The following is a 24,953-nucleotide window of genomic DNA, read 5'->3' on the forward strand; positions in this document are numbered from 1 at the left end:
CCTTAGCCGACTAGACACATAAAATGGGAAAAACGAAATGTCTTGGTTTGGGTCTATTTTTTACTTCGTCCTATAAGCGTGAATATAGACCACCTTCGATTATGTTGCGTAACGTCCAAAATAGAAACACGAGTCCGTGAATTTACCAAGAAAAAATTGTGCCTTTCATGAGTGTTTAACGGGAGGAGCCGTCCACATTAACCAGCTTGAATCAAAATTATCGTAGAGCGTACTTGATTGATTATTATAGTATAGGACGAGTCTTGTGGACGCCCAGCTTGACTTATAGAAGCTTTGGCAAGGTTTAATTCCCACTAATGTATAATCTTTTTTGTATAACCCTTTCAATGTGTTTAACGATTCTGCTGTTGTTGTTGCCGCTATCGCTATCGATACCGTTACCACCCTATCTTTATTGCTAAAAAAAGTTATATGTACGTTAAAAAGTCGCATGTTTGAGTTAGACTGACACAGTCACCACACCTCGTATGTCCGTTTCCCCGCTAGTTGTACGGATTTAAATAAAGACACTGTTTGTTTCAGCGGACCACCTTCACCGCTTTAATACTTTCCTTATTGCTGCTTCCATCGGAGTTTGAACTTTGGCGCCTTTTCCTGAACAACCACCCAGGCAACACTGACGAACGCTGTCAATCGCTGCCGGCTCCCCACTTACCAAAACAGGACGCTCACGGCGAGACTCCGTTTGCGCCTATTCCCCGTGCCAGAGCGTGTGAGCGGGAGGGTGCCCACCAGCGCGGCTGTTCGCGCAGCAGCTGCTGCCGCCTCCGCCACCGCCGTTGCGGGCCTCTGCCTTCGGCTAAAGCCTCAGCTTCTTGTGTCTTCAGCTGTCTGCGTGTGCCGATGATCCGGCGCCGGTGGCGCGACGGTCCGGATGGCCAGTCAGTGTGATGGGAGTGAGCGCATACAGTTCGCGCAGCCAACACAAAGCCGCGGCCCGTAGCGGCAGCAGCGGCAGCGGCTGCAGCCAGTGAGCCAGTCTCTACCAATTGGAAAGCAGTGGACCCGTCGTCTAGATGTCTCCCGTTTCGCTTTCGCTCGGAGTGCCCCCATCGGTTCGTGCAGCTTGTTCCCGGCCGATCCGGAACAGCGCACTAAGACACAGGTTTCAGTGGACTGCACAACGGACGCGGAGTATACCTATACATGAGTAGCAACGATACGACTACAACAGTGGACAGAGAGTTGGGATTTGACAAACCAGTTTCCGCGGGCAGACGAGCCACATAAGTCGAAGGATCGGAACGACGAACGCAACAAAACAAGCACGTCTGTTGTGGCGTTTCTATTCTGGCTGCACGGAGAAGCCGCGGCAACAACTTCGTCGCGCTGCTGCTGTTGTCGTTCCGCGATTCAGGGTATACGGCGACGTAGGTGACTTGTTGATGGGAAGGGGCAGATGCCGATTGAGCTCGTTGCCGCTCGCCAAGGTTGGGCTGAAGTCTAGACCGTACAGCCTGCGGCCCCCTTCCATAGTCAGCTGTCATCATCGTTTGTGACATTATACAGAGTCACCTCATATTGTCACGGAGAGTGTACGAGCTGTACCGACGGGTCGAGGCACGGAAAACTTCGTATAGCGGTACAAGTGCTGTAGCTGACTCTGCTGTTGACCTCTGAAGAGATCAGCATTAGCCGGGAAGAGAAAGCGGAAAGTAAGGCGCGTCTATCAGTGTGAGTGCACCTAGCCTGAAGAACAAAGTGAGGAAGTTACGGGACGGACTTCGCTAGTCGGCGGGTGTCAACGTCAACATGGAAACGACCGAGAATCGCGCAGCGCATGTGGAGGTAAGCTATAAGAACATATGCATAGGCAGATTATGGTACAAGCTGAGAGACTTCTCGATGAAATAAACATTGATGAGGCGAAGTCGGTTTTTAGCGTCGTGTAATGATGCACGTGCCTCACAAATCGGACTGATTGACCGAAGAGTACGGCGACTCACTAAACTGCGTTGCAGTGTGGTTCATAGATAAAATCGTCTTGTATTGATCAGACAACAATTCATCAATACTGATTTCTAGACGGCTCTCTTCTTGAGAGCTTGGGAACGCCTAATTTTTACGAAACCGATTAGCATCTGTATTCCGAGCTGCGTACACTGGGATGTAGTTGGACCTACCTAAGTACATCTCAGACGATAGCTACACTAGCCAATCTGAATGATTTTTGTGAACCACCCTTCGTTACATTCGATGAAGGTCTATAGAGGTCGCCCCGGGGCCCCGGTTGCCACTTTGGAATTTCAGCGGAGATTGGCCAACAAGTTCTCATATAAGTGCATGCGGACTCAAGTTTCGTAATTACTGATAGCCAACACTCAGCGCAATGATTTACGATGCAGCACAAGTCCCTATAGAATAAAGCAGTTGGTTCAGCAGTAACAATTACCAAGTCGTTTTTAGTATGGACTACAATTTTAGTGGACCTAATCCAAACGATTGCAAATTCTTCTAAGGCTCGATGAAGCCTGCCTGTACGGATTGTTATCTGCGAAACAAAGCGAACAGACACATGCAAGGCACAATTAGGCCTCGTCCCAGCCAGTAAAATGAACAGCTAAAACTTAGCTATGGAACGTTTTTCCAATTTTTATTCAACCGGACGCTGTAAGTGTACTGATAAAAATACAAATGCCAACATATTGAAATTGTATTTGATATAGACATTGGTCAGTGTGGGCATCTATGGTAAAACCTGCTGATTTCCGCTTGTTTATATCTACATATGTCTTCATTAAAATGGGCAAGAATTTACATGTGCTGTTGATTCTGAAGAGAAGTTACTTCCCTCCTAATCGGCCTCCCGGTTTCGACGGCTATACATTTACGCGGCAGTGACAAAGTAACGTCTAAAACACTACCCAACCGACGAAAACTGAAAAAAACTCGTAACGGTATCTATAGCACTCTACGAAGAGCGAATAAGAATCCGTTCCATGTCTTTGTTTCTGGGATTGATGTGTTGTCCATTGTTGAGTACAAGATAAGGTATTATCGTCACACTGATTTCCTCCCCCCTGTACTACACGCTGTCCACAGCAAAAAACTTGCGTTCTATTCTATTTCACTTGAAATGTTTCTTTTATATTCATCGCAAAAAAAGGTCCTATCAGCACTCGAAGCTCCCTGGATGCCCCCGTCTTTAGCTTCGTGTAAACACTGGACAGAAGCGGTCGCGTCAAATATTAATTATTGCAGTAACTTAGCAGATATATTTTTCAAATCGCTGCACAAAGAGCTTATAATTACTCTATTACCAGGGTAGCAAATAACTTTCGAATAAACATAGCAAGACTACCTTAAATATGTATGTATAAAGGCAATTGCGTGTTTCTTTGAGTGGTCGACAATCCTACCGTTATAACCACTCGCCTATGTGACCAATTTACATGTGTTTAGATATTTGTATGTTTGCGATTGCTACTCTTTTTAAATGAGCTGGGTAAGTTACAGGTGTACATTTTTAAGCTAAACGCAATTAGGCCGAAAAACCGTCTCTAGACACCAGCCATGGCAGTTTTTCGTTCTCTGTGCCGCCGAACAACGATGATACTTTCGGTATCCGTCAGGCTCGCTTCGGGCGATTGCATAAACAAGTGATCACTTGAGAGATTTTTGAAAAATCTGAGCGGGCCCCAGTCCGTCAAAGCGGCAGGCAGTTGCACTACCACTGTAATATCTCCGAGCTTTTAATAGATACCCATGTCCATATTTAAGGACTTCGAATTTGAGATTTAAAGCACGCACACATATATATTACCGATATTATTCAGCACCTGCGATTTAACATAAACGTTTAGGCATTTTTTTTTGCGCCTCGTGACTATCATGATTACAATACGAGGCTTGCGCACCATTCGGTCTAATAAACTTCACGATATTTTGTACAGTCTATATGCTGAAAGAAAAAGAGTATGCTTAAACCTCAGCCTTTCAGCCAGGTCTGGTCCTTTTGAATTGCCTCAGGCAACTCGGCCCTACCCTGTATTATTTCCCCAAAAATGTACTATATTAACTAATTGCGGCGCTTTTCAAACTGTAAAGGATAATTTTGAATCTCGTGCGTATCAAACTATAACGCCGCCGATCTGAGCGAAAGTCAAAATGAACTGAAGCCATTTTGAAGGCACGTCCATTGCGTACAATCGTCGTGTACCATGGTGTTGTGTGTCGGTGCAATGGTTTAGTGTCCTAGGTTTAAGGCTTGTGTGTAGACACATCTGGTTTTGCGGCGGAGACGTCCAAGCCGCCCTGAACTACTTCACGATGATGGAACAATCAAAAAGCTCAGCTTCGATGTTGAACAGAACAGTTTGAGGAGCAACATTTTCCCATAATAGGATCTCCACGTCGTCAACAGCGATGTTTCCTATAGACAGAGTTAGCAACATAGCGAAATCAGCTGTTGAAAATGAATCCAAATAAAATATAACAAATTCATACGTTGGGCTTATGTGTTAATATTTTCTACACAATTCGATAGACTGTTGATCATTCTGAGCGCTTTCTATCCAACGAATTATTGCCCGAAGCAGGCAGCCAAACACTGCAGGACAGCGTATTTGCTTGTTGGGTGTAACGTTACTATGTGCTATGTCTACTAGTTTCGTAGTCATGTGGGTCAAATATGCATGTTCGGGAAGGGCAAGTTGACGTCCTAACCGGAGACTATATGGGTTTCAGTCGATCTACTCGTGTACTAATGAGTGAATGTGTTCCGACTTCTGAGATAAAACAAGATGCCTTGTCAAAGTAAGAAAGAAAACGATCAAACCGCTTACACTGTTACGGCTTTAATGGCTCCATAAGAAAATCGGCTCCGAATCGAAAAGGCGAAAATCAGGGGGCTCCCATTCGTCGCTGCCCCGACCAGCAGCACGATTATTACGTCGTGTAATTCGGTTTTCTAATTGCTTTTTCTTTAGTTCAGTACCAGAGTGTGTGCATGTACCTAACTACTGCAAGCAGATGAAATAATAATAATAATAATAACTTACTACAATTCGTCTGTCTCCCACTAAAATTCGCCTTACCCACAAACCTAATTGATTTACCCGTTATCATTCGCTGGCCCACTTCGATAGGCGTACGTCCACCCTACGTGAGCCGTTCATCCATCTGATATTTTGGGGCAGAATGGGGCTAAGGAGGAGTAACGAGCAGGACGATGATTACGACCACGACCACAGGTGATAGCAACTCCCCTAGCGGCAAATACGCGCACCATCACATTTCGCGTCGATAGCCGCCGCCAATCGCAGCTGTCGCGGTAGCGATCGCGCGGCGGTCTCCTCTTTCCCAAATCTGCCCTCTCCTCTCTGGTCTGGTCGCTCCTGTGTTCGGCGCACCAGCCGTGAGCACCGGTCCTTCATGGCACACCAGTGGGAGCGAAGCACCCACAACCGGCGCTACAGGCAAGACGACGGCCGCAAGTCATTTCCTTTCCGCGGTCAATACGAGCGGATGGGAGCCGTCGTAGCAAGCGAGCAGCATCACAGCCATCATTGCTACCCCTACTTATCGTACGAGAGGGATCGAACAGTGGCGCTGTCTTCGTGCTTGTGACTGGGCATCAACAGCATCACAGTAGAAGGAGCGGGCGCTGCTCAAAGTACCTGTAAGGGCAGCAGCTGCCGGCTCGGCTCGTCGTAGCTGCAGCGAGGACGAACTGTTCGCTCGCAGTCACGAACAGCGCGTATGTTCGTTGTTCTTTCGTGGCGGCGCTCCATTGCGAGCGAACCGCAGTGAGCGAGTACGGAAACGCAGAAACGACATCCGTAGTCGTCGTCGTCTTTAGACCACAAGCGGCTCAGTGCCTGTGTCTGTGCACAAAATCGGCTAAATCAACGCGAACGCTAGCAAACGGTACAATTGCTTCTTGGTGCTTGCTTTTTCTATCCACCACCAACTGTTAATTGATCTCAAAATCGAGGCGATGCTGTCGATGACTGAAATCTGACGAAGACAGCAGTCTGGCAGCCGTGTTGTATTGCGATGTACACAGCGAAGTGTTCCGGTACTCATGTTGAAAGCTGTTAAAATATCTATATAGATGTAACAGCTCTTGCAGCTGAGAACAACCTGAATTAGTGCATTAGCAACCTATCCAGGAGTGTTGGCCCCATTCCAGCAAACGGAGCCGGTGCATAGTGGACGGTAGAATCAATCGGTGCCCACCTTAACGCCATATCGAGGAGTATTGTCTAGCGTGAAGTGAACGGTGAGGGAACGTGTGTTAAGTTTATCTTTAAGAAATAGATAAGACTCAAATTAATCTGTAACACACGTAGTAATTTCGATCCTAACTCGTTGGTGCGATCATCGAAAAGGTCATTGGTGTCATTTACGTGTATTCTGTGTTACGGACCTGGTATTACTCTCGCCAGTACCCTCTGTGCGCCTAAACTTACCAGCGATACGCATGTCTAACAGAAGGATCAGCACTAGACAATAAATGTAAGCATGTATTTCGAGCTGAATAAATCTATAGCATACGCAGGTATACGCGTCCGATCAGTTGTATCCGCTATCCAATGACTGGCATATATCCACGCGGGCAACAAACTGGAAAAGCCAAACTGCCGTCACGGTTCCTTATTTGCTATTTTTTCATTAGCAAATATACTTGCATATAATAAAAAAAAATTATGCATATATACAAAATTTGTCAGATGTGTCTATCCCTTGACGTAAACATGATTCTGTCTATGAAACATCTTGCAACCTACCCAGCGGCAAGCCTTTGTTGACCATCACACATTAGTGGAGATCCATCAACAAAATTACAACCAGCCATGGAGGTGGTAGGTGACAATCGAAAAAACTAACGCAACGCCAATAAGAAACCTGTCGACGTAGCTTACTAGAAGACTTTTGGGGATTGACTACTGCTTCTTCTTCTTGTGAAATAGACGTAGCCAGTGTCTGCCAATCTGACTGTGTATTTGTGTGGGGAGGGGTGGGGGGGGGGTGTCTGTAGCAAAGAAATGGTTCGGGCGAAAAGACGACATTTGTAGCACACCATAGTGAGCAGATGGCTTGAAGAAGTTCGGCCCTTGCATCTGTCTGTAGCTATAAGTTGTTGTAGTTCAATGGAGAGCTGGTTAAATATGCACTAGGTAGAAGGTAAGAGGCTATAAGGGGGAAGGGGGGTGCTAGTAGTGGTCGAACTGGTCGCGGTGGTATGACACGCCCCCCCCCCCCCCCCTCCCCGGCGGCGCTGAGACGACGGAGCCTGGGCGTATCTTTAGAGTTGGCGTCTACCTGTCACAGTGCACAAGTTGCTTTCTCTCCTTTAGGCGAAGCAACTGACAATAGATTGAAAGGAACGCTTAACTCGCCTTGTGGTTTTCTTTCTCAGGCAAATTCAGTATAGAAAAGCAAACTGGCTTTATATAAGGAACACGGAAGCGTTTGTTTGCGTTCAACTAAAAGAACTTTCGCAAAAAACATTTAAATACAAATCAGCTGAGTATAGTCTGCTCCACGAATGTTTGTTATTCTTTTTGTCGAACCCAGTTCGATGTAGAGTTAGAAAAACGAATCCTGAGGATCACCAACTGGAACTTGGCTGAGATAATCACGAGCATTCTGTTAACAAGCAGTCCCCCACCAAAAAGATACAGCTCAACAGAACTAGACCAAAATCCTAATAAATAACGGGAAACAGACAAGCACAATCGACCAAAGACAACGAGTGTGAACAGCTATAATGTGTCGTGATTACAGTCGAAAGTCGCCAAGGACTGTCTGTTTTTTTGTCGTCCGCCACAAAAACACGCACAGCTATACATACAGTATATCGCCATTATACCATGTCACTACAGATGCCTCAGTAATCTGATGCTTGTCAGAGCTGGTTGCCTGCCTACGTACCTAGGTGTTGTCTAGCGAGACAGGCAACGAAAGTTCGACTAGCCACAACCAGAAAGCCACCGATTAGTTTTTGTTTGGGAGTTGCCTGTCTATTTATTGGATAGAGCAGAATCGCAGACGAACACTCCCTCTTACGGTATTATCACGAAACGTAGCGGCTGCTTATCTAAAGACGTTGTATGCGCCTTCCTCTATGCACATGTTTAAGGTAGTCAGCCAACAGCAGGGGGTTCTGCGGAATGATAGAATGATGAAACGACGTTTCCCAATAGTTGGATTCAAATGTGCATATGCTCTAGCTGGCCCAGAATATCTAATATTGCCTCATTGACCCTTAGGGGTGCCGCGGCCCAATGCCACATACGTGGCATCAAGGCATTAAGAATATCAATGGGACGAGCAGGGCGTACGCCTATTACTATCTACGTATTGTAGTAGAACAGCCGATAAATGCATAGTACAAATTGAGCCAAGAGGCCAAAACGGGCTTTGGACAAAACCCATGTATCTCGTTGTGTTTTTTGCATGCTGCAGCTGCTGTCCGAGTTAGCAGCTATTTGTCGTCGTGGGCACAGGGCAGATTTCAACCTGGTGCCAATGGAGGGCTTCGCCCATATCGAAGTAACGTTTTTTATTCTTTGCCTCGAATTGTTTGGCCAGCGTCACGTATCTACGACGATGGTATTGTTATATCGGTGGACGCAGTAAGGCAGTGGTTAAGGGCGTAGCAGGAAAAACGAGGAAGAAGCTTGCTTACCTGCACGGCTGCTAACTTCTATTGCGACCAAAAAGGATTCGACCGTTTTGACTATTCTCTGCTTTTGTTCATTGCTTTGCTCAAGCGATGCCGTCTTTGTTATTCTTGTGGTTGTCGTCGATTTAGGCTAGCCTTTCTCGAACCGAAACGTCGTGCCAAAAGTAACTTACTACCTATTATTATACTATTTATCAAATCAGACGAGGAAAGAGGACCATTACAAATCTGTCGACTGAACGTTCATGACAAGGCTCCCTCGTGCACGGCGGCGTATGTGATCTCTGTCAACTGTTAAACTCTGTGCAGAACTTTAGCTACGATCTCAGTACATGCAGAGCCTAACTACATTGGCTGGCCGGTCTGTAGACGCATTCTGAAATCTAGTTGACTATACTTACCGCAAATCGAAATCTGAGCAGGGCACCGTGTTCTCGATTTCTCATGGACTGCATAGCTACAAAGCATTACAATCAACATTTATAGCTATATACCGACCCGTTAGCGATCTGCAAACATAACGATTTATGCCGAGTACGGGAAAGCTACTCCGCAAATGTAAGACTGCCTGTCAGACGTGTCAACACATCGAACTAATACGAAACTCCTCATGGTAACTAGGGTTACCTTGAAACTGCACAGAAGAAGCTTAACATCCACAAAGACAGATCGAAAATTATCGAATTTTTTTGGTTCACAGTTGAGAGTGAAGCTCTATTAGCGGTGTGCAAAATGCTCATTTCGATAATAGTAATAGTAACAGCAACTCAGCGACTAAATTGCGAACGTGTTCAGCGACTAAATTCAGAACGGACCGGCTAAATAAGAAGCAACCTGCATATAAAAGACATGCGACTGCTGTTTAGAGAAAAAAAAAGGTCAAATAATGCGTTATCTATTTAAATATTTGACGCACTCGAACACCATTCATTCTGTAGAACGGCAGTATAAACCCACTACTTGCTCTATTTATAATATAATAGTTTAGGAGAGTAACGATTATATTTTGTCTCATGCCTGTCTTCAGCGACACATCTTCTGTGCGGACTATAACAATTGCCCGGCCCTGCAAGCGGTCATACCACGTCTCCGTGTCCTGTTGGCCTATAGCTTATTGTATATAGCCATACTCTATCTGTTATATTTGTTTTGCTTTGAAAATTATGGCCTAAACCGAAATGTATAAATGAAACGATCGCCAACGGTGAATTATGTCGAGACCACCATCGTAACCGTACTCCCGCCATAACTCACATAACGAACAACGAGCACGCACAAACATTTGTATGGGTCCAGCCTTCACATGAAAACAATTGAATAAGTGTCTGCGCAGCTGCCCTTTTGACTCAGGAAGCTGCTATAACCTCTATGGCACACGAGGACATCGAGGATGTTTGACTATGTCCGTATACTGATTGAGCTTCAGTTGCCGAGTAACCTATTAAAGCTCTGAACAGTCATCGGTCCCCAGATATGTATGTATACTATGTCATTTCATCCTTATAGGATCACCCATATACGTAACGGATGTACTTCGGATGAGAAAGGGAAAATAGATGCTTTGGGTAGCACGAGCGTATCCATCGTAAGAGAAAAGCTTGGCAGCGGGCTTCGCTTAAGCTCCCAAAAGTCTGAAGCTCTCTGAACCTTTCGTCGACTTGGCAAGCTGCATCAAAGATCATGACTTCCGCTGTAATCTCCGGAACAGCCCAGCCTTTATCTGGTCACCCCTGTCGACTTCCTCGCTTTCTCGTGATATCGTACGCTTCCTTGTAAACCCCCTCATCTGCCCCACTAGTTTACCCCCATCAACGGCCCCTTCCCGACCCAATAAGACTCTTGCGTTCTTTTTCCTCAATCGTCTCCTCCTTTTCTTCACTTATGCTTCCGTTACTTAGCAACCCCCTCGTCCTAGCTTGGTGGGGGCGGTTCTTCCAAGAAGCACCGCACTCGCCATGGCGACTATATCATTCGGAGATGGGTCACCCGGTTGCTGGTACGCGTGCCACGTCTCCTCCATTGTCATTTGTGGTAATTCACGCAGTGGTACAGGCAAACGGGGTCTAAAAGCCTCCACATCGAACGAACCTCTGCGCGCGACACGCTGCCAAGAGCTCGGTTCAGAGCGTATGAACAAGGAATAAGCTAGTGAGTCATCTTGCCCCTCGGGATTTTAGCTCCGACAGGGAGACGCGGTGGTCGCGAACATCCTGACAACATCGAGTTCATCCACTCCCTCTTTAGCGTAGTTTGCCTCTCCCTCTCATATGCACTAGTCACGATCTCCGGCACCATCTGGCGCGCTCTTGAACTCGAGATTATTCGAAGACAGTACACACGCAGGCACACGGGCAGACATAGCCTGAGTTTGTCCCAAAACTTCCCCAAAGTTGTGTGTAAGTTTTCGTTTGTATATAGCGACGTAGCGGCCCCTAGGCGCTCTCCATATCGGCCGAGGGCCGCACCTGTTCAATTGGATTCGCCCCTTCTCGACTCAACCCGGTTCGTTCCACTAACACTAATACCACTCGTGCTTTACCTCATTGTAGGTTTCCATTGGCATAGCTTCTTTTCAGTGCCTGCTGCATTGGCTCCGTCATTACTCGTTCGTGATCAAGCCTGCTTCGTCCAGTGTACACACAGACGACACGTACTATACCAACACTCATTCATAGCCATGCGTACGATGCTGTGTTCGGCACTGGTGTTAGAGCTACGCCGTGGTAAAGGAACATTGCTTTCCATTCATTGCATTTCTAAGCTCAGTCTTGCGTTGGATGCTCGTATACAGTTGTACATTGCCTTCTGGCACCTGGACCAAGGCGGAACGAACTTCGCTCCCCCGGACAGTATGGGAGTTTAGCAGCTCTCGCTTCGTCAATAAAGACAAGTTTAATGTACTCGATTAGGATTGGCATTGACTAGAGAAAGGGATCGGTGCGTGGGGGAGACTAAATAGTGCGTTGCAGAATTGAAGTCGTCTAATGGCTTTGATGATAAGGCCGCATTGCATCTAATGGTATCTATTTTATATTCATCGTTGTGTAAAGCAGAGCAGATTGATCTACCATTGTTGCACCAAATCGACCGCATACCTTGTTTCCATTATTCCACCTTTGTTGAAATTGACGCAGCATTGTATACAGAAATTTATTAATAAAATGAACGATTTTAAATCAAATTACTGTTCAAGTTTGCTGGATGGTTCAGAGAGATGTCGATGGCTTATTTGCTTACGAAATCTGACGAGGGAGAAAACTGCCGTCCATGTTTCAATGGTTGATCTTAGCAGGGACACGCTTTTCTGCAAATTAAAGTTCCTTTTAATACTTAATCTCTTCTCACGATGGCGAAAACATAACATTAAATGTTCTCATTTCAATGAGTGGAAACAAAGCAATCTTCTGGCGTGACACACATGTTCCCAGGTGGCACCCTGGATAATATCAGGTGGATTTCTGCAGGGTCCTCTTCGGGCAACGCGAGAGCGACTGACAGCTGAGGTCGACTCGTACAAACCAAAAAAAAGACGAGTAAAACAGGAGCAAGGAACGGTCGAGGAGCTAACGGCAATTCAAGCTGCCATGATACGTTCTCCATTGTGGACCAACGGTTATCAATTAGCTGCTTAGGTATTTTACCTACCGCCTATTTCTCGTCTGTTCGTCGAATAGGCGTCTTCATCGATCGCTCGCTGTCGACTTGACTTGTAGCTATTTTCTATAATTCTACGGTATCCCCAGAGCAGTTTCACCCTATGCCGCCTGCTTGCCTGCCTTTCTCCCTGTCTAATGATGATATTCAGACTTTCAATGTGACACTCAGGAGTCAGGTGGCATTTCTTCTCCAATCCCTGGCCAGATGTGTATGCGTCTCTCATAGCATAACACTACACAGTCAGCAGAATAGCACATAAAACAAAGGAATCAGTGGCGGCAAACGTTAAAAACCGCCACAGTCACAGACAGGAGTTCAGCAGGTGTAAAGGCCAGTAGTGCTCCGCACTCGCTCGGAGTAGCACAGTCCATGCCAGCGCTATGTTGTTCGGTCGTCGGCATTGACTGTCCGGAGACCCAGTCGAACCATGGTTGACTAGTGAATGTCTTCGCCAGACCGTGTGCGAAAGCTTCTCTAGTCAGCGTTCCCCATCCAGCTGCGTTAGTACCTTGCGCCCATCCGAGCGCCAGCGGCAGGTAGCACGGGTGGACCTAGCGGATCTGCTGTCATAGTTGGCTAGTGGAATGTGGCAGTCCTCTGCATAAACCCTATTCGAATAGATCGGTGACCGCCAAGCGCAACGGGAGAGTGGTCCTGGGCTCTATAAGGACATGGTGCTATTATGGAGAGATACAGGCCATTGTGGCAGTAGGACCAACCGTGGTACTGGTATAGGTAGTAGCGGTAGCTCCCAACGGACCACCAGTCAAAGCATATGTTGTTTAGGACTGCTGTTGATGTTGAGAGGCTTCTACCCTGTTGACTAAGCACACCTGGCAGGCCCTATACATTTGGCGAGCACTTTTGAGGGGTACATAAAAGGTTTCGACAATATATGATAGATACGGACTATGTTCTTGAGAATTGTACATATCATCCAGTGACAGCTTATATCAAATGACTTAATAAGAAATGGACAATTATTCGTTGGCATTCTAAAATGTATTTTAGTGTTTTCCAATCAATGCGATGGGACCGCATCATTAAGTTACGTAAGTCGTTCTCTCTAATGAGTGTACATAATAAATAATATCAGAAGAATGTTCTGGGCGCCTTTGCCAGCCATTTTTCTTTAGAACGCGCGAACTCTCCGATACAAGCGTCCCCACCAAGCATCACAATTACTTTTAAGATTATCTGTTTGGCCAGACAGAAACGATGACTTCAAAGACGCTTACGTTATCAAACCCTATTCGTTTACCCTAAATATGGTTAATATCTCGTGTCATATATGTTTCACCCATAGACCCGTTTCCTGCCCATAAGTTCACCTCAACTTCTTTTTCATCGAGCCTGTCTCAATAGCAGACATACGCATATTGCACAGTGCAGGTACTCGGCTCTAATTCTATATTTTCTAGTACACCAGTTCTTCCTCTGCACTTTATTGGCGTTCCGAAGACGTTTCAGACATCACCGTTGCTTAGCTCTTCTGCCACTGCTGCGCAAGGCCCATTTTTCTCATAGCGACGTTGTGCCCACGATGGGACGGCGCGATGGAAGTACCAATAGCGATGGCAGCCAAGACGGCAAAAGCAGACATTTCCCACCATCCCGGCGTTACTTGCTAAGCTAGGTACACTAACAATGAATCAGCAGGCACTGTTCGTTGTTCTTTTTTCGCCTCACAGCCGGCGGCCAGCTTGACGTCGAACTTCGGTCGCGTCTGTCCGCCGGCCGACCGGTCTGTCTATTGTGGCTGTAGGAGCGGACGAGTGATAGAGAGCGACGGCGGATGACACCGATGCGAAACCATTGCAAGAATGGCACATAGTAAGTATATAGTATAGACTCACCCCGGTAAAGACGACAAGTGCTGCAGCTGGGGACTAACGACGCCGTCATCGAGCCGGGCGTCCGAGCGGCACCGAATGGAGCCAGCGCATAACAGCTACGCCGGTTTCACTTAATCTTCGCCCGCCCTTTACAGGTGCGTAACAGCTCGCCAGCCGAGTTGTTGGTACTTGTAGTGGTGACGGCGCTACGATCCACTGCGTTGTGGTCGTCGACGTAGTGAACGCCGGCTTCTCTCACTTCCATTGCTACCCTGAGACTGGATCTGAAGGAACGCCACAATGGAACGAATACGCAGCACCGACGGCAGCGCCTTTGACGTCGAGTTGAAGACGCTGTGGGTTCATCGCCTCGTCTTGCCGTCGAAGTACCTTGCCTGGCAAAACAAAGCAGCAACAACCAAGAACACGGAGCGAGTCATACGAATCAGCGGACTGCCGAAACCGTCGTTTGTCGAACCAGCGACTAGCAAAGCTTCACAGAAGAACCCTGGACAGAAACGCGAGTGCTATTGCCTGTATGAACATCTATGGCGAGGTGGATAGACACGGCGAGATCCACACGCTGGCATGTAGTAGGTGCGGGACCTGAGACCCTTGAATGGAGCCTATATGTAATAGTGGTATTGTGCTAGCGACGCATACAACCAGGATGGACTCAGCGGACGACAACTGAAATATTATGAGCGTCATAAGAACAGCGTCACACAGCCGGCTTCACGGGAGTCGCGACGCCATCGCCGGCGAATCCCCACCGCATTAAGCATAATAGGAACGATGTGTTTAGTAAAATTCTGCAATTACCAGGATACGCTCAGGTGTTGCTATTGTGGCTGCTGCTGTCACTGGCAACCGACGCAGCTACCATCAACGGCTCAGATAGCACCAGCTCTGCTTCTCGTCATGTGCGTTTTCTGTGCTGTTTATTCTTTCTTTAACTGCGGCCGAACACAGCGCAAAGTCAGGGGAAGGCGGTTACGAAGTAGCTTGGCTTCTGCCTCAGATCTGTTCGCCACGTTGATATTCTAATTTACCCATATACATACTTAACACAACTAGATATGTATGTAACATTGTCTTACGAACGTGTGAGGAAATAATTGAGCTTTTTTTTTTTGCTGAAAGCTACTGTCCCTTTCAGCTAAGGCAAGCTTTCGGTTTCTATCCACCTCGTTGAAGCACTTCGAAAACACGACCTTACCAAGTTCGTTGTCGCACAGACGATTCGCCGAAATTTAAAAAAACTTCTTGGCATGACTCTTTGCTAGTATTTTTGCCATAGCTATTGCTTGTACCTGATAATATCATTGTGACTCGATTCTCCGTGACAACACTCGATAGATGGTACTGGCGTAGCTACGTAATGTTTCACATCACCCAAAACTCGAATGAAACCCCATGGAATAGTGATAGAAGCACCATGCGCTAGGTTCTACTAGAAGCTGCTGCTCGTTTCCAACCTATAACGCTAGCTGTCTGCGGCAGCAGGTGTTCTAAATAGAAAAATATAGTATAGATAAAGACAGTCAAGATTCCGCCGTTCATATTCCAGTCGCTTCAGGTACAGGATAGCATCGATGAGGTCCATGAACCCGCCTCCGATCTGTTCCGACGCTACTGTCCTTCTAGCGCTAATAGAAGTTTGTTGTATCAACCGGTTTTATGATTGTGACCTGACTCGTATTAGAGTTGACGCGATCACCGGCGCCGTTGTTGTAACGCTGGAACTATTGTTTGTCGATGATCATTTTGATGAATCGCGTTCTGTTGTCCGTCTTAGTCTCCATTTTCTCTATATAGCTTAACCCGTATGACATGATCTTTTCGTTACTGTGATACGTTGGTCAATAGCAAATTATATAAATATTTGTATTACGCTAGTTGATGTGCTAAGAGAACATAACATGACGCTAAGGGCAGCTCTGTCGGAGAGGTAAGTTCTGCCGCTGCAATTCTTCCGCTGAAGCGGCCTTCAACGAATAGCGATGTCATCGGATGACGCCACTACCGGGAGGAGCTCGACTCTCGGTTGACGTGTTATTTGGCATTTTTCAACGTCGATGGTCGCTGTCGGCCACAAGCGTTGGCTGGCCGCGTGGCGAGCAAGGCCATCGACACATAGCGCACCTGTGTCGGCCGCCATTCAGTAAACACCTTCGAGGCTCAACATATCATATACACGCGTATAATGATGCCCACAAATATCAAGAGACGGCATAGTGCCGTAGCACAGGTCAGCGGCTCAGCCCACTTAAGAATTTAGCCTGTCTAGTTTGACCTTGAATTCTGTTATGGGTTAATATTCTAACCCCCCCCCCCCCCCCTCCTTTGAGTACGCCCCCTCCTTTGTCACAGCAAAAGAGACCTAAACCTTTATATATGAAACGCCAAACATACATAAATAGGCACTATAGTACACAACGCTTATTAATAGTAGTACAATCATATTACACTTTAATCAGCTATAGTACTAGTAGCGCATCGTAAAAAAAGTTGCCGTCACTAAGCCCAGCTTAGTAACGATCGCTGTGGATCGACTGAAGGACGAGCAACAACCCGACGAATTGTCGGCGTCAATCGACCATAGAATCTATTCCCGCTATAGACTGTACATCAATCAGTACCAAAGCACACTACAACATTAGCGTTGCGTCCAATTAACCTACCCTAATCACTAATATATGTACATATTATTATTATTGAGAACTGCTCGTATATAAATATATTAGCGTACTAACTGAAAGTCTAACCATCAGCTTTGTCACTGCATTTGAATATTTCTAAACGCTGAGTGCGCAACCCGTGACCGACGTTCCGCCGGTGCCGTTGTGGCCACTTCCCGTATTCAGTTTGAAGGCCACTGTCGGCATGTCTGAGTTCATGACGCTGACGCTTGACGTGATACGCCGCTAGAGGAACTAGGTGCGTTGGCAGCAGCGGAAAAAGCAGTAAAACAATGGCTGGCGTCTCGTCATCGGGTAATTGTCAAATATGGCGGTCCCTTCCTTGTACTTTTTCTCATTGATCATCCTTGTATTCGTACCGTGCCGGTCGCATTAACTGGGCTGCCGATGTATCGACACTGTAGACGCTTTACATTATACATGACTAGAAGATTTGCATATGCACGTACGCATAGAGCAATAATAGATAATGTCATGAAATTGCAGTTGTTGTACGAGTTCTCATCTTCTTTGCAATCGTCACCACAGTCATAGTCTTCATCATCGTCAAATGATTTTGGGCCGTTCGACAACGCGTACTAAATGTCGCGTATAATAACTATATAGCATGTCCCTGCTGCACGGCTGAAATAGGTGGATCGCGTATTCTTTCGTTCTGTATACAGGAGTGTAATATGGTTCACGTTGATCTATGGTGACAACGGAAACCATCGTGATATTTGTATCATTAAATATGGTAACCACAACAACTGTAGAAAAACTTTAGCTATCGGTCAAGCACTCGATGGCGGCGGAGCTGACGTTTTTATATTAATTACCACCATATTCCGCTGGTGCTATTGGCGAAGACTTGCGTACAATTCACTCACCAGGACACGCTCAGCCCATTATGCAAATAGGTGCTTCGGAAGAATATCCTCGACCCTTCTGGGTCGGCTCTATTTGGCAGCATTGACGCCGCCCCGTCTGTGTCCTGTAATCACGTGGTAATTTCTACAGTCGCTGCTACCGCTCTATCTTCCATTCGAATAATTCTCCTACGGGAAGTTGTAACTATTTGCTCACTGGCTATTGCTATAGTAATGAACGGGACAAATCGATGTTTTATCTGCAGCTCCGCTGGCAGAATCACTCTCAAAATGTCGATCCTTTGCCTGCATTCACCGCGTGGTCGCACGGTCGGTCTTTGTTTTTGCGCGTGTTTTCTATTATATTCTACGAAGCTGCGTGCTCGCCGGCATTCTGTCACGTCACTTGTCAAAGCATAGTCCTCAATGGCTTCACCGCGTCATGCTGTTCATGTACATCTACGTTAACGGGAAGGTGCAAAAAATAGATCTGCTGAGGGAGCTACGAACGAAGTTGCAAGCCGGCGGCGTTAACGTTACGTTTAAACATGAACAATGTGGGCAACTGGACGCGACGCTGCTATTACTACGAACGCCATCTCGGGAATGTCTGCCGCAAGCCGCTAGGAGAAGTGCCTATTTTTCCTTGTCGGACGATGACAACTTTCAGTATGAAAAACACTTCTGTTAGTATAAGGACTTGTGTTGCCTGTCCAAGCAAAGATGGCGCGCTACCTCCGTATCTATGCTATTGCTAGCAAGAGGAAATGTCTGTAAAGAGGAAATAGAAAGAAGGCGCTGCCTTTTCCAATGCCAAAATGATGAGATCCTCGCTGGAGGGATAACCGCAACTCAAGTGACGTGTGGTGACGTCACGGCCCGGCAAAGTCACCGCCCTTGGCGGCCGCTCTTCCTTAGGGTGGGTCACCAGAGAAATCTATGGTTACTAGCGAGAGCTTGTTCTCGTGGAGCGTAAAACACGAGATAATGCTAAACGCTGAGTTCTGAATGTTCAACGTTTACCTGCCCCTGCTCTTGATCTTATCGAGGCGCGGCACCGTAGCTCACTACAGGCGGATGAGTAAAGTAGGTCTGGTAGAGACGCTTCTGCCGCTGTTGATGTTAACCTGCATCCAAAGAAAGATCACTTTGGGAGGCGATTGTCGCTTTGTGCCGTTTCTCGTATCCTCCACGGTTCTGTCCAGCTTGTGCAGACGAAAAGGTTAAGCCGACGAAAATGTACTTCCAATCAAAGTTTTACGAAAATGATAACACGCTGATGTTTTTTTCTAAAGGTCTTTCCAGTAGTGCCAGTCGAGATTCTTTGCAATATAGTGTACTACGGAACACACACAACCGTTAACCTGTGAGACTGACTAACTCGATATATTTAAGTGGTTCGAGCGTAGCTTGAACCAGCGTGAAACCATTAGCGGCCCGGACCCATGCACGGGCGGTATTTTCACCTGTGTCACACAAACAGCGTCCTGTCATCTCATTCAGGCCGTTAACTTATGAGCCTTCATTCATACCGGAAATATTACTCCGATGCATACTCGTCTGTGCCTGCAGCTCTTCTGATAGGGTTGCGTTTAAAACCAGTAGCTCGGCTGTATTGTTGCCGTGAAAGTTGTTCCGGTAGAAAGATGGATGCTGACTGCTGTGACGAATACGGCGACAAGGACTACAAAAATAACAACTACGGCCCATGATGGTGACAACCGTTTTTGTTTGCGTTCAACATAAGCGGTGACGCCACGGCGCGCTCGAACACTCGGCTATTCTAACTATGCGCAAAAACACAGATATAGAAAGATTAAATAGATGCATACGTACCTAAAGCAAGTAGCGGTCTATCCATGTTCCATACAGATGCTTATTGTAAGGTTAGCGCTTTTACCGTCAACACTGGTTCAGTGAGCGCCCTGTGATAACCCTTAGGCTATAGATGGGGCATGATTGACCCGTGGTTGAACTATGGTCAGTTATGGTTGGTTACCAAAGATGATAACATGAAGAAATTTCCTTCGCTAAACGAAAATAAAACGAGGTGGGAGTATGGTTGGTGCTTAAAATGCACGCAGGAAGCACAGTACAGAATGCAGTAGTAGAAATAGGGTGTGTCTTCACAAGAACCCAACCTGCCTGGGTGTGTGTATATGTTTGCTGAATCCCCGCCCTGGCCAAGCAGATCTGCTTTAGTAACACAATCGCTGAGATGGCTGTTGAATGCAGAATGTAGAAACATGTAGCAGACAGTATGTCTCTAAAAATGCGCACCAACATGCTAAGGTTCTTCAACTCGAGCGGAGAGCTAGAAGGGTTTCCTTATTTGTAGAAAGATCCGCTGAATACCAAAAAACATCGTATCATATGCGTTCTATGGTGTGATAGTTGAAATTCGTAGTATATAATAATATTACTTCTAGCGTATAGCATTCTACTATTCAGGCGTAGTGGTTGGGTTAACAAGTTGGCGCATGACGCCAGAATAGTCAATATCTGATATTCAAAGAGACCTATTTCCTTACTGGTTAAGCATATATATTTTTTTCTATGTCGTTGATTTGATGCATTACTATCTTACGCACATACGGAACATTCTATACTTTAAAGACCCATTTTCTCTTTCATCGAAGTTTAGATCGCTATTGAGAAGAACTTTTTAGCTAATATCGCTTGGAATTGAGTAGCTTCTGTACCTTATGAAAATTGTTTTCATAGCGTTTCTGGGTATCTTGCTCTATAAAATATACCGAAAGATACAAAATGGTATCATTTGCGAAGAGTACCTTATCACATCTATACTGTTGTTGGCGCTGTCGAGCCGGGAGAACCGTAGAATGAAGGGGATCTAACTACTGCTAATAGAGACTAATGCGTATGATGCTTGGACGCCTCTCGCTCTATTCGTGCGTACGACTAAATTAAGCTTAAACCGCTATTCATTTTCTGCAGCAGCAGCAGCATTGACGAGCACTTCCCACTTTCCCCAATTGGGTCTTTAGTGCGCGACTGGGCATACCAATAAAATTGGGCGACATATCACCAAAAGTAAACGTCACCCACAATGAGCTAAAGCTATCGTGATCTAAAGTAAATTCGCTGCAGGGAGAATCAGTCCTAGCTCTAGCCGATGCGAGGGGCTATACTTCTTCCGTCGGATATATATATATATATGGCTATGTAATGGAAAAAGAGTATAGCTCTGCCAATCGGAATTAGTGCAGCAACACGTTTCTACGATGTTTATGCGAGGCAAGCGAACATACGCATCAATGACATTTCAACCATAAAAACGAAAGGTAAAACGAGAGAATCGCCATGGTGTAGATACGAGCACCAAGCCCAATGTTGCGCCGCCTTAGCCTTGGTAATTGACTATAGAACGGCTGTACGGTTGTTCCATAGCTGAGTCCCGCGGATACTTCGTCGTATGAAGTAATGAATGATAGACGTGTTGTCGGTCGCATTAAAAAATACCTCACTGCACCCATCCCGCCACAAAGTCTTGTACATATATAAAGCGTATAGACACGAACAAATACGTCACCTCTAACAACAACAACTATTTTAGGACGCTCGGCAAAGTCTGCACTTTTCTCTAGCTGTCGCCGCAGACATCTTCCCTAATACATAGAACAAGCTAACTCAACTCGGCTTTTTTTAACGCATAGAATGAATGAGCTAAACTGGAAGCGCCAGAGAACTTCAAGAACAATGCTCGTGAAAAGATCGAACGCTATACGCGCGGTATCCATCCGCTCGTCGTGAAATGACCTTGCCCGATGCCAATTCTACGATGTGGCCACCCTCAGCGTCAATTCAATCCGTGGTTTTAAGAATACGTATTAGCCATTCTACCCCTCACGCTAGCGTTCTTGGCGCAGTCGTTGACGTCGTTCTGTTATTATCGTGTACAGCTGGCGTCATTGCTGTCGCCCCTTATCTATCTCTGTTGCTAATTCCAAACACGCCGTTCGGATTCGCCGGTAGAAAACAGTCCGCTGAAACGGTCATTGAGAAGATATGCCACCGTCGTCAGCAGCAATGGCATTAGCAACGAAGCAGAACACACACGACGTAAAAACATTTGGCAACGAGACTATCTCTAAGCGTTCGCGAGCATCAATCAGCTAGCAGGTTATAGTGTTATAAGACGTTCAGCTGCAATCCAGTCCAATAGACAGCCACGGGCGATTCTCTGATCGCGCCGGGCCGCTCCGTCTACCTAACTGTACACCTTGCCTAAGTACCAGCTCAGAAAGGTTCGAATAAAGTACGATGTTGTAAATATTCGCGGCTGTAGCTACAGGTACCTCATAGTCACGCTTCCCCATATCCGCCAAAGGATGTCGACGCTGACGAATAGTTTTATGTGTACGATATGTTCTTGTTGCAGTTCGGCTTAATTCTGATAGAACTGGGGCCATAGTTGCAACAGTTAGGTGACGTTACCAGCCATTCTCAGCTCGTATCCCAGTCGCCACCACCAGGAACAGGATAAAGAGCAGGGTAACACTGTGCATAATTCAATTCCAGTGGTGAAATACACTTGTGGTGGTTAGCCGTTTCGTATGGCTTTCGTTGCCCTTATTCCACGGATAAAGTGGGCTACGCGAGCCCCCCAAAATTGGTGTATTTAAGGGTTGCTTGGGGGGAATCAGTTGTCGGACGGAGTGCAACTTTTTGCTCAGGGCTGTGAACGGTTAGCATACGGGCAAAACGTTTCTTCGCCGTTATGCGGGATTTTTCTAGTTGACGTAGTACTGGTAACATAAGCTGTGTAGATAAAAGAAACGAATATCAGCGTTTAGTGGAATCGGAAAGGTATGACCAAGCTTTAGGTTGCCAATGCGGGTGTGGCTAAAAGTTACGGGGAGAACCAAAGGTCAGTAGCGGGATACGGCATATGTATCAGACACTGTGAATGCTAAACTCCCACGGAAGCTAGAGGTGATTACACGGGTGAGATCTCGTAGCGTGCGACGGTTTCATTGACTGATAATAATAGTTGTTATTAGTATTATATGGAGGTGTTGTGACCTGCTATATATCTTTATCGAAGCAAGATATGATAAGACCATGTTGCCCAAGGTAATCTATCTGAACGCAGTGACCACTCCAATAATGGTACGTGATACAGCTGGCGATGCGCTTTCTAGCGGGTAGCAAAAGTTGCGCGGTACTTCCCGTTGAATCAAACTCTACACAAAGCTCAAAAGAATACACTATTAACATCTATTATGTTCTTAACGAGTAGAGGAGCAGAGACAGCAGCCGACCTCACGAATATCCAGCGTTCGAGTGAGGCACGCGTCAATCGTCCCTAGGTGAGCTGTCATTGCCACGACTATGAACGATGAGCCTCGTCCGGGGTGAGGCCAAGCACTACGTAAAAGAATAGAAACTTGATAAAATGACGCCGACTTTTTTTCTATTGAGAAGCGTTTAGTTACAGTGATAATAGTGATACTTATCCGTAACTAGACCGCTATTCAGAGTCGTCGGAAGTCGAATGAAGACTGCAGAGAGAACCTTAGAACTCCGCTTTATATATGGTTAAGAGTCAGGAAGATTATATGTCCCAGGTAAAGTTCAAGCGAAATAGCGTTCGCGAGCAGTGTGCTTAAGTAATCTTCATTGAGCTTCATTTCGTCTGAACGATCACTGATCTCTTTGGCTGGGCTTGGCAGCGACACACCGTCACTTGATTAACAATAAAGCGTAGCTTTTGAACTGCGGCATGTTTTGCTGCCAATGGACACAGCACTGTGGAACAAAACCGGCCTGACCGTTCAGCTTTTCAGGCATTCAGATACGTCAGGCACCCGGCACCATGCAGGCGTCATCGCGCATCCGTGCCCGATCCGTTGACGCCAGTCCTAAAGTTCATGATCAGGGCCAGATCGCCGACTGATATTCTGTGTTTGTGTGTGTGTATGTGAATGTGTGTATAGGTGTGTGTGTGTGTGTGTGTGTGTGTGTGTGTGAACGTCGATTTGAGCCCTGCGTCGGTCTAAATCTAGCTTCTTGCAGGCATACCGACACGGTCGGCATTCGGAATGAAGTGCATCGACACGGCATGATCCATCATGATTCTGCATCGGCACGACTTCACTTAGGGCGCTTCACCAGCTGTTGATCGTAGCGGCATCGATCGCTAGCAGGTTGGTCTACCGATCCCGTAGCCCGTCAAACTTTGCCGCGTTTTCGAAGTCTTCGCTGAGCATTAAAGTACCGTAGAAGGGCAAGTGAAGTGATTCTTCACACTGCTCGTACGGGTAAAGCCTGGTAGCAACAACAAAAGCATCAACAATATATGAAGCGAAGTGGCTTCATTTTTACCACGTCCGTGAGACATATTGAAAGATATCCTTTTTTGATACCGGAGCCGAAAGGAACGAGCCGAAAATCATTGACGACTTTGCTGGCGTTAGGGGGTTCCTCAGGATTTACCCTACGGGGGACATTAATCGGTAAAACGAGTAGCAACGGGCCGTGATTCAAGCGACGGATCGAATGGGCATTTCGTACAATTCGACTGGAGTAACTACATTAGAATGAAGCAAAGAACTCGAATGTACAAAAATTTTCGATATTTTTATATTTTGCCACAGCGCATAGATTTGTGTACTTCTATAATTTCCGGAAAAAAGAAAGAACAAAAAAAAGTTTTTCCTTACACCGTTCGGGTTTGGGTCTTACGTTCGGCACGTTGACACTTACGCAATTTCGAAAAATTTGTTTTGTGAACAAAGTTTAGACGCGACTGCGATGCAATAAAAAAAAACTACTCTCACTCTTCTAATATTCGGATGTATTTATGCAATATAGCGACACTGAACTGACGACTGTATTTATCTGTCAGCTGATTTAGCCAACCGAAGCGTAGCGATTGATCTGACGTTAGATTTTTTTTTGTCTCGTCGTGACTTTAGCACGGCGACGTCTTCCGCAGACTGAATCGTCGTCTTTAGTGTTGAACAGTTACAGTATTAGATTTGGGTCAATTGGCGCAGCTGCAAATTCTTTCAGATCCCTGTGTCTCCTACGATGTGTATGTACGATTCATACACACGTGCGTGTATGTAACGTTGGGCTTTCTTACCGTTGCACCGGTCTTCTTTGGCTTCTCATCACTTCATTGTTTACCGCGCTGTATGTGTATATCTCTGATGTGTGTCTGCTCAGGGCGTTTATTGCCACACGGGCAAGTTACAGCTCGAGCCGACTGAACTGCCACGCGAGTAACCAA

General features: G+C 46.2%; 1 protein-coding gene across 3 annotated transcripts in view; it reads left to right on the forward strand.

Moving 5' to 3' along the window:
• Positions 1–852: 852 nt before the first annotated feature.
• The window catches only part of LOC111248941 (uncharacterized), a 47,320-nt gene continuing 23,219 nt past the window's right edge, over positions 853–24,953 (forward strand). Inside the window, exon 1 of one of the 3 annotated variants that reach the window (XM_022802080.2) lies at positions 853–1,809. In XM_022802080.2, coding sequence (XP_022657815.1) covers positions 1,774–1,809 — 36 coding nt within the window. In that variant the 5' untranslated portion in view covers positions 853–1,773. Of the gene's footprint in view, positions 1,810–5,394; positions 6,481–24,953 lie in introns of those variants that run through there. The other 2 variants (XM_022802082.2, XM_022802081.2) reach the window with 2 other exon arrangements.

The sequence above is a fragment of the Varroa destructor genome, unplaced genomic scaffold (genome assembly GCF_002443255.2).
Source record: "Varroa destructor unplaced genomic scaffold, Vdes_3.0 BEIS01000004.1, whole genome shotgun sequence".
Classification (NCBI taxonomy): domain Eukaryota; kingdom Metazoa; phylum Arthropoda; class Arachnida; order Mesostigmata; family Varroidae; genus Varroa; species Varroa destructor.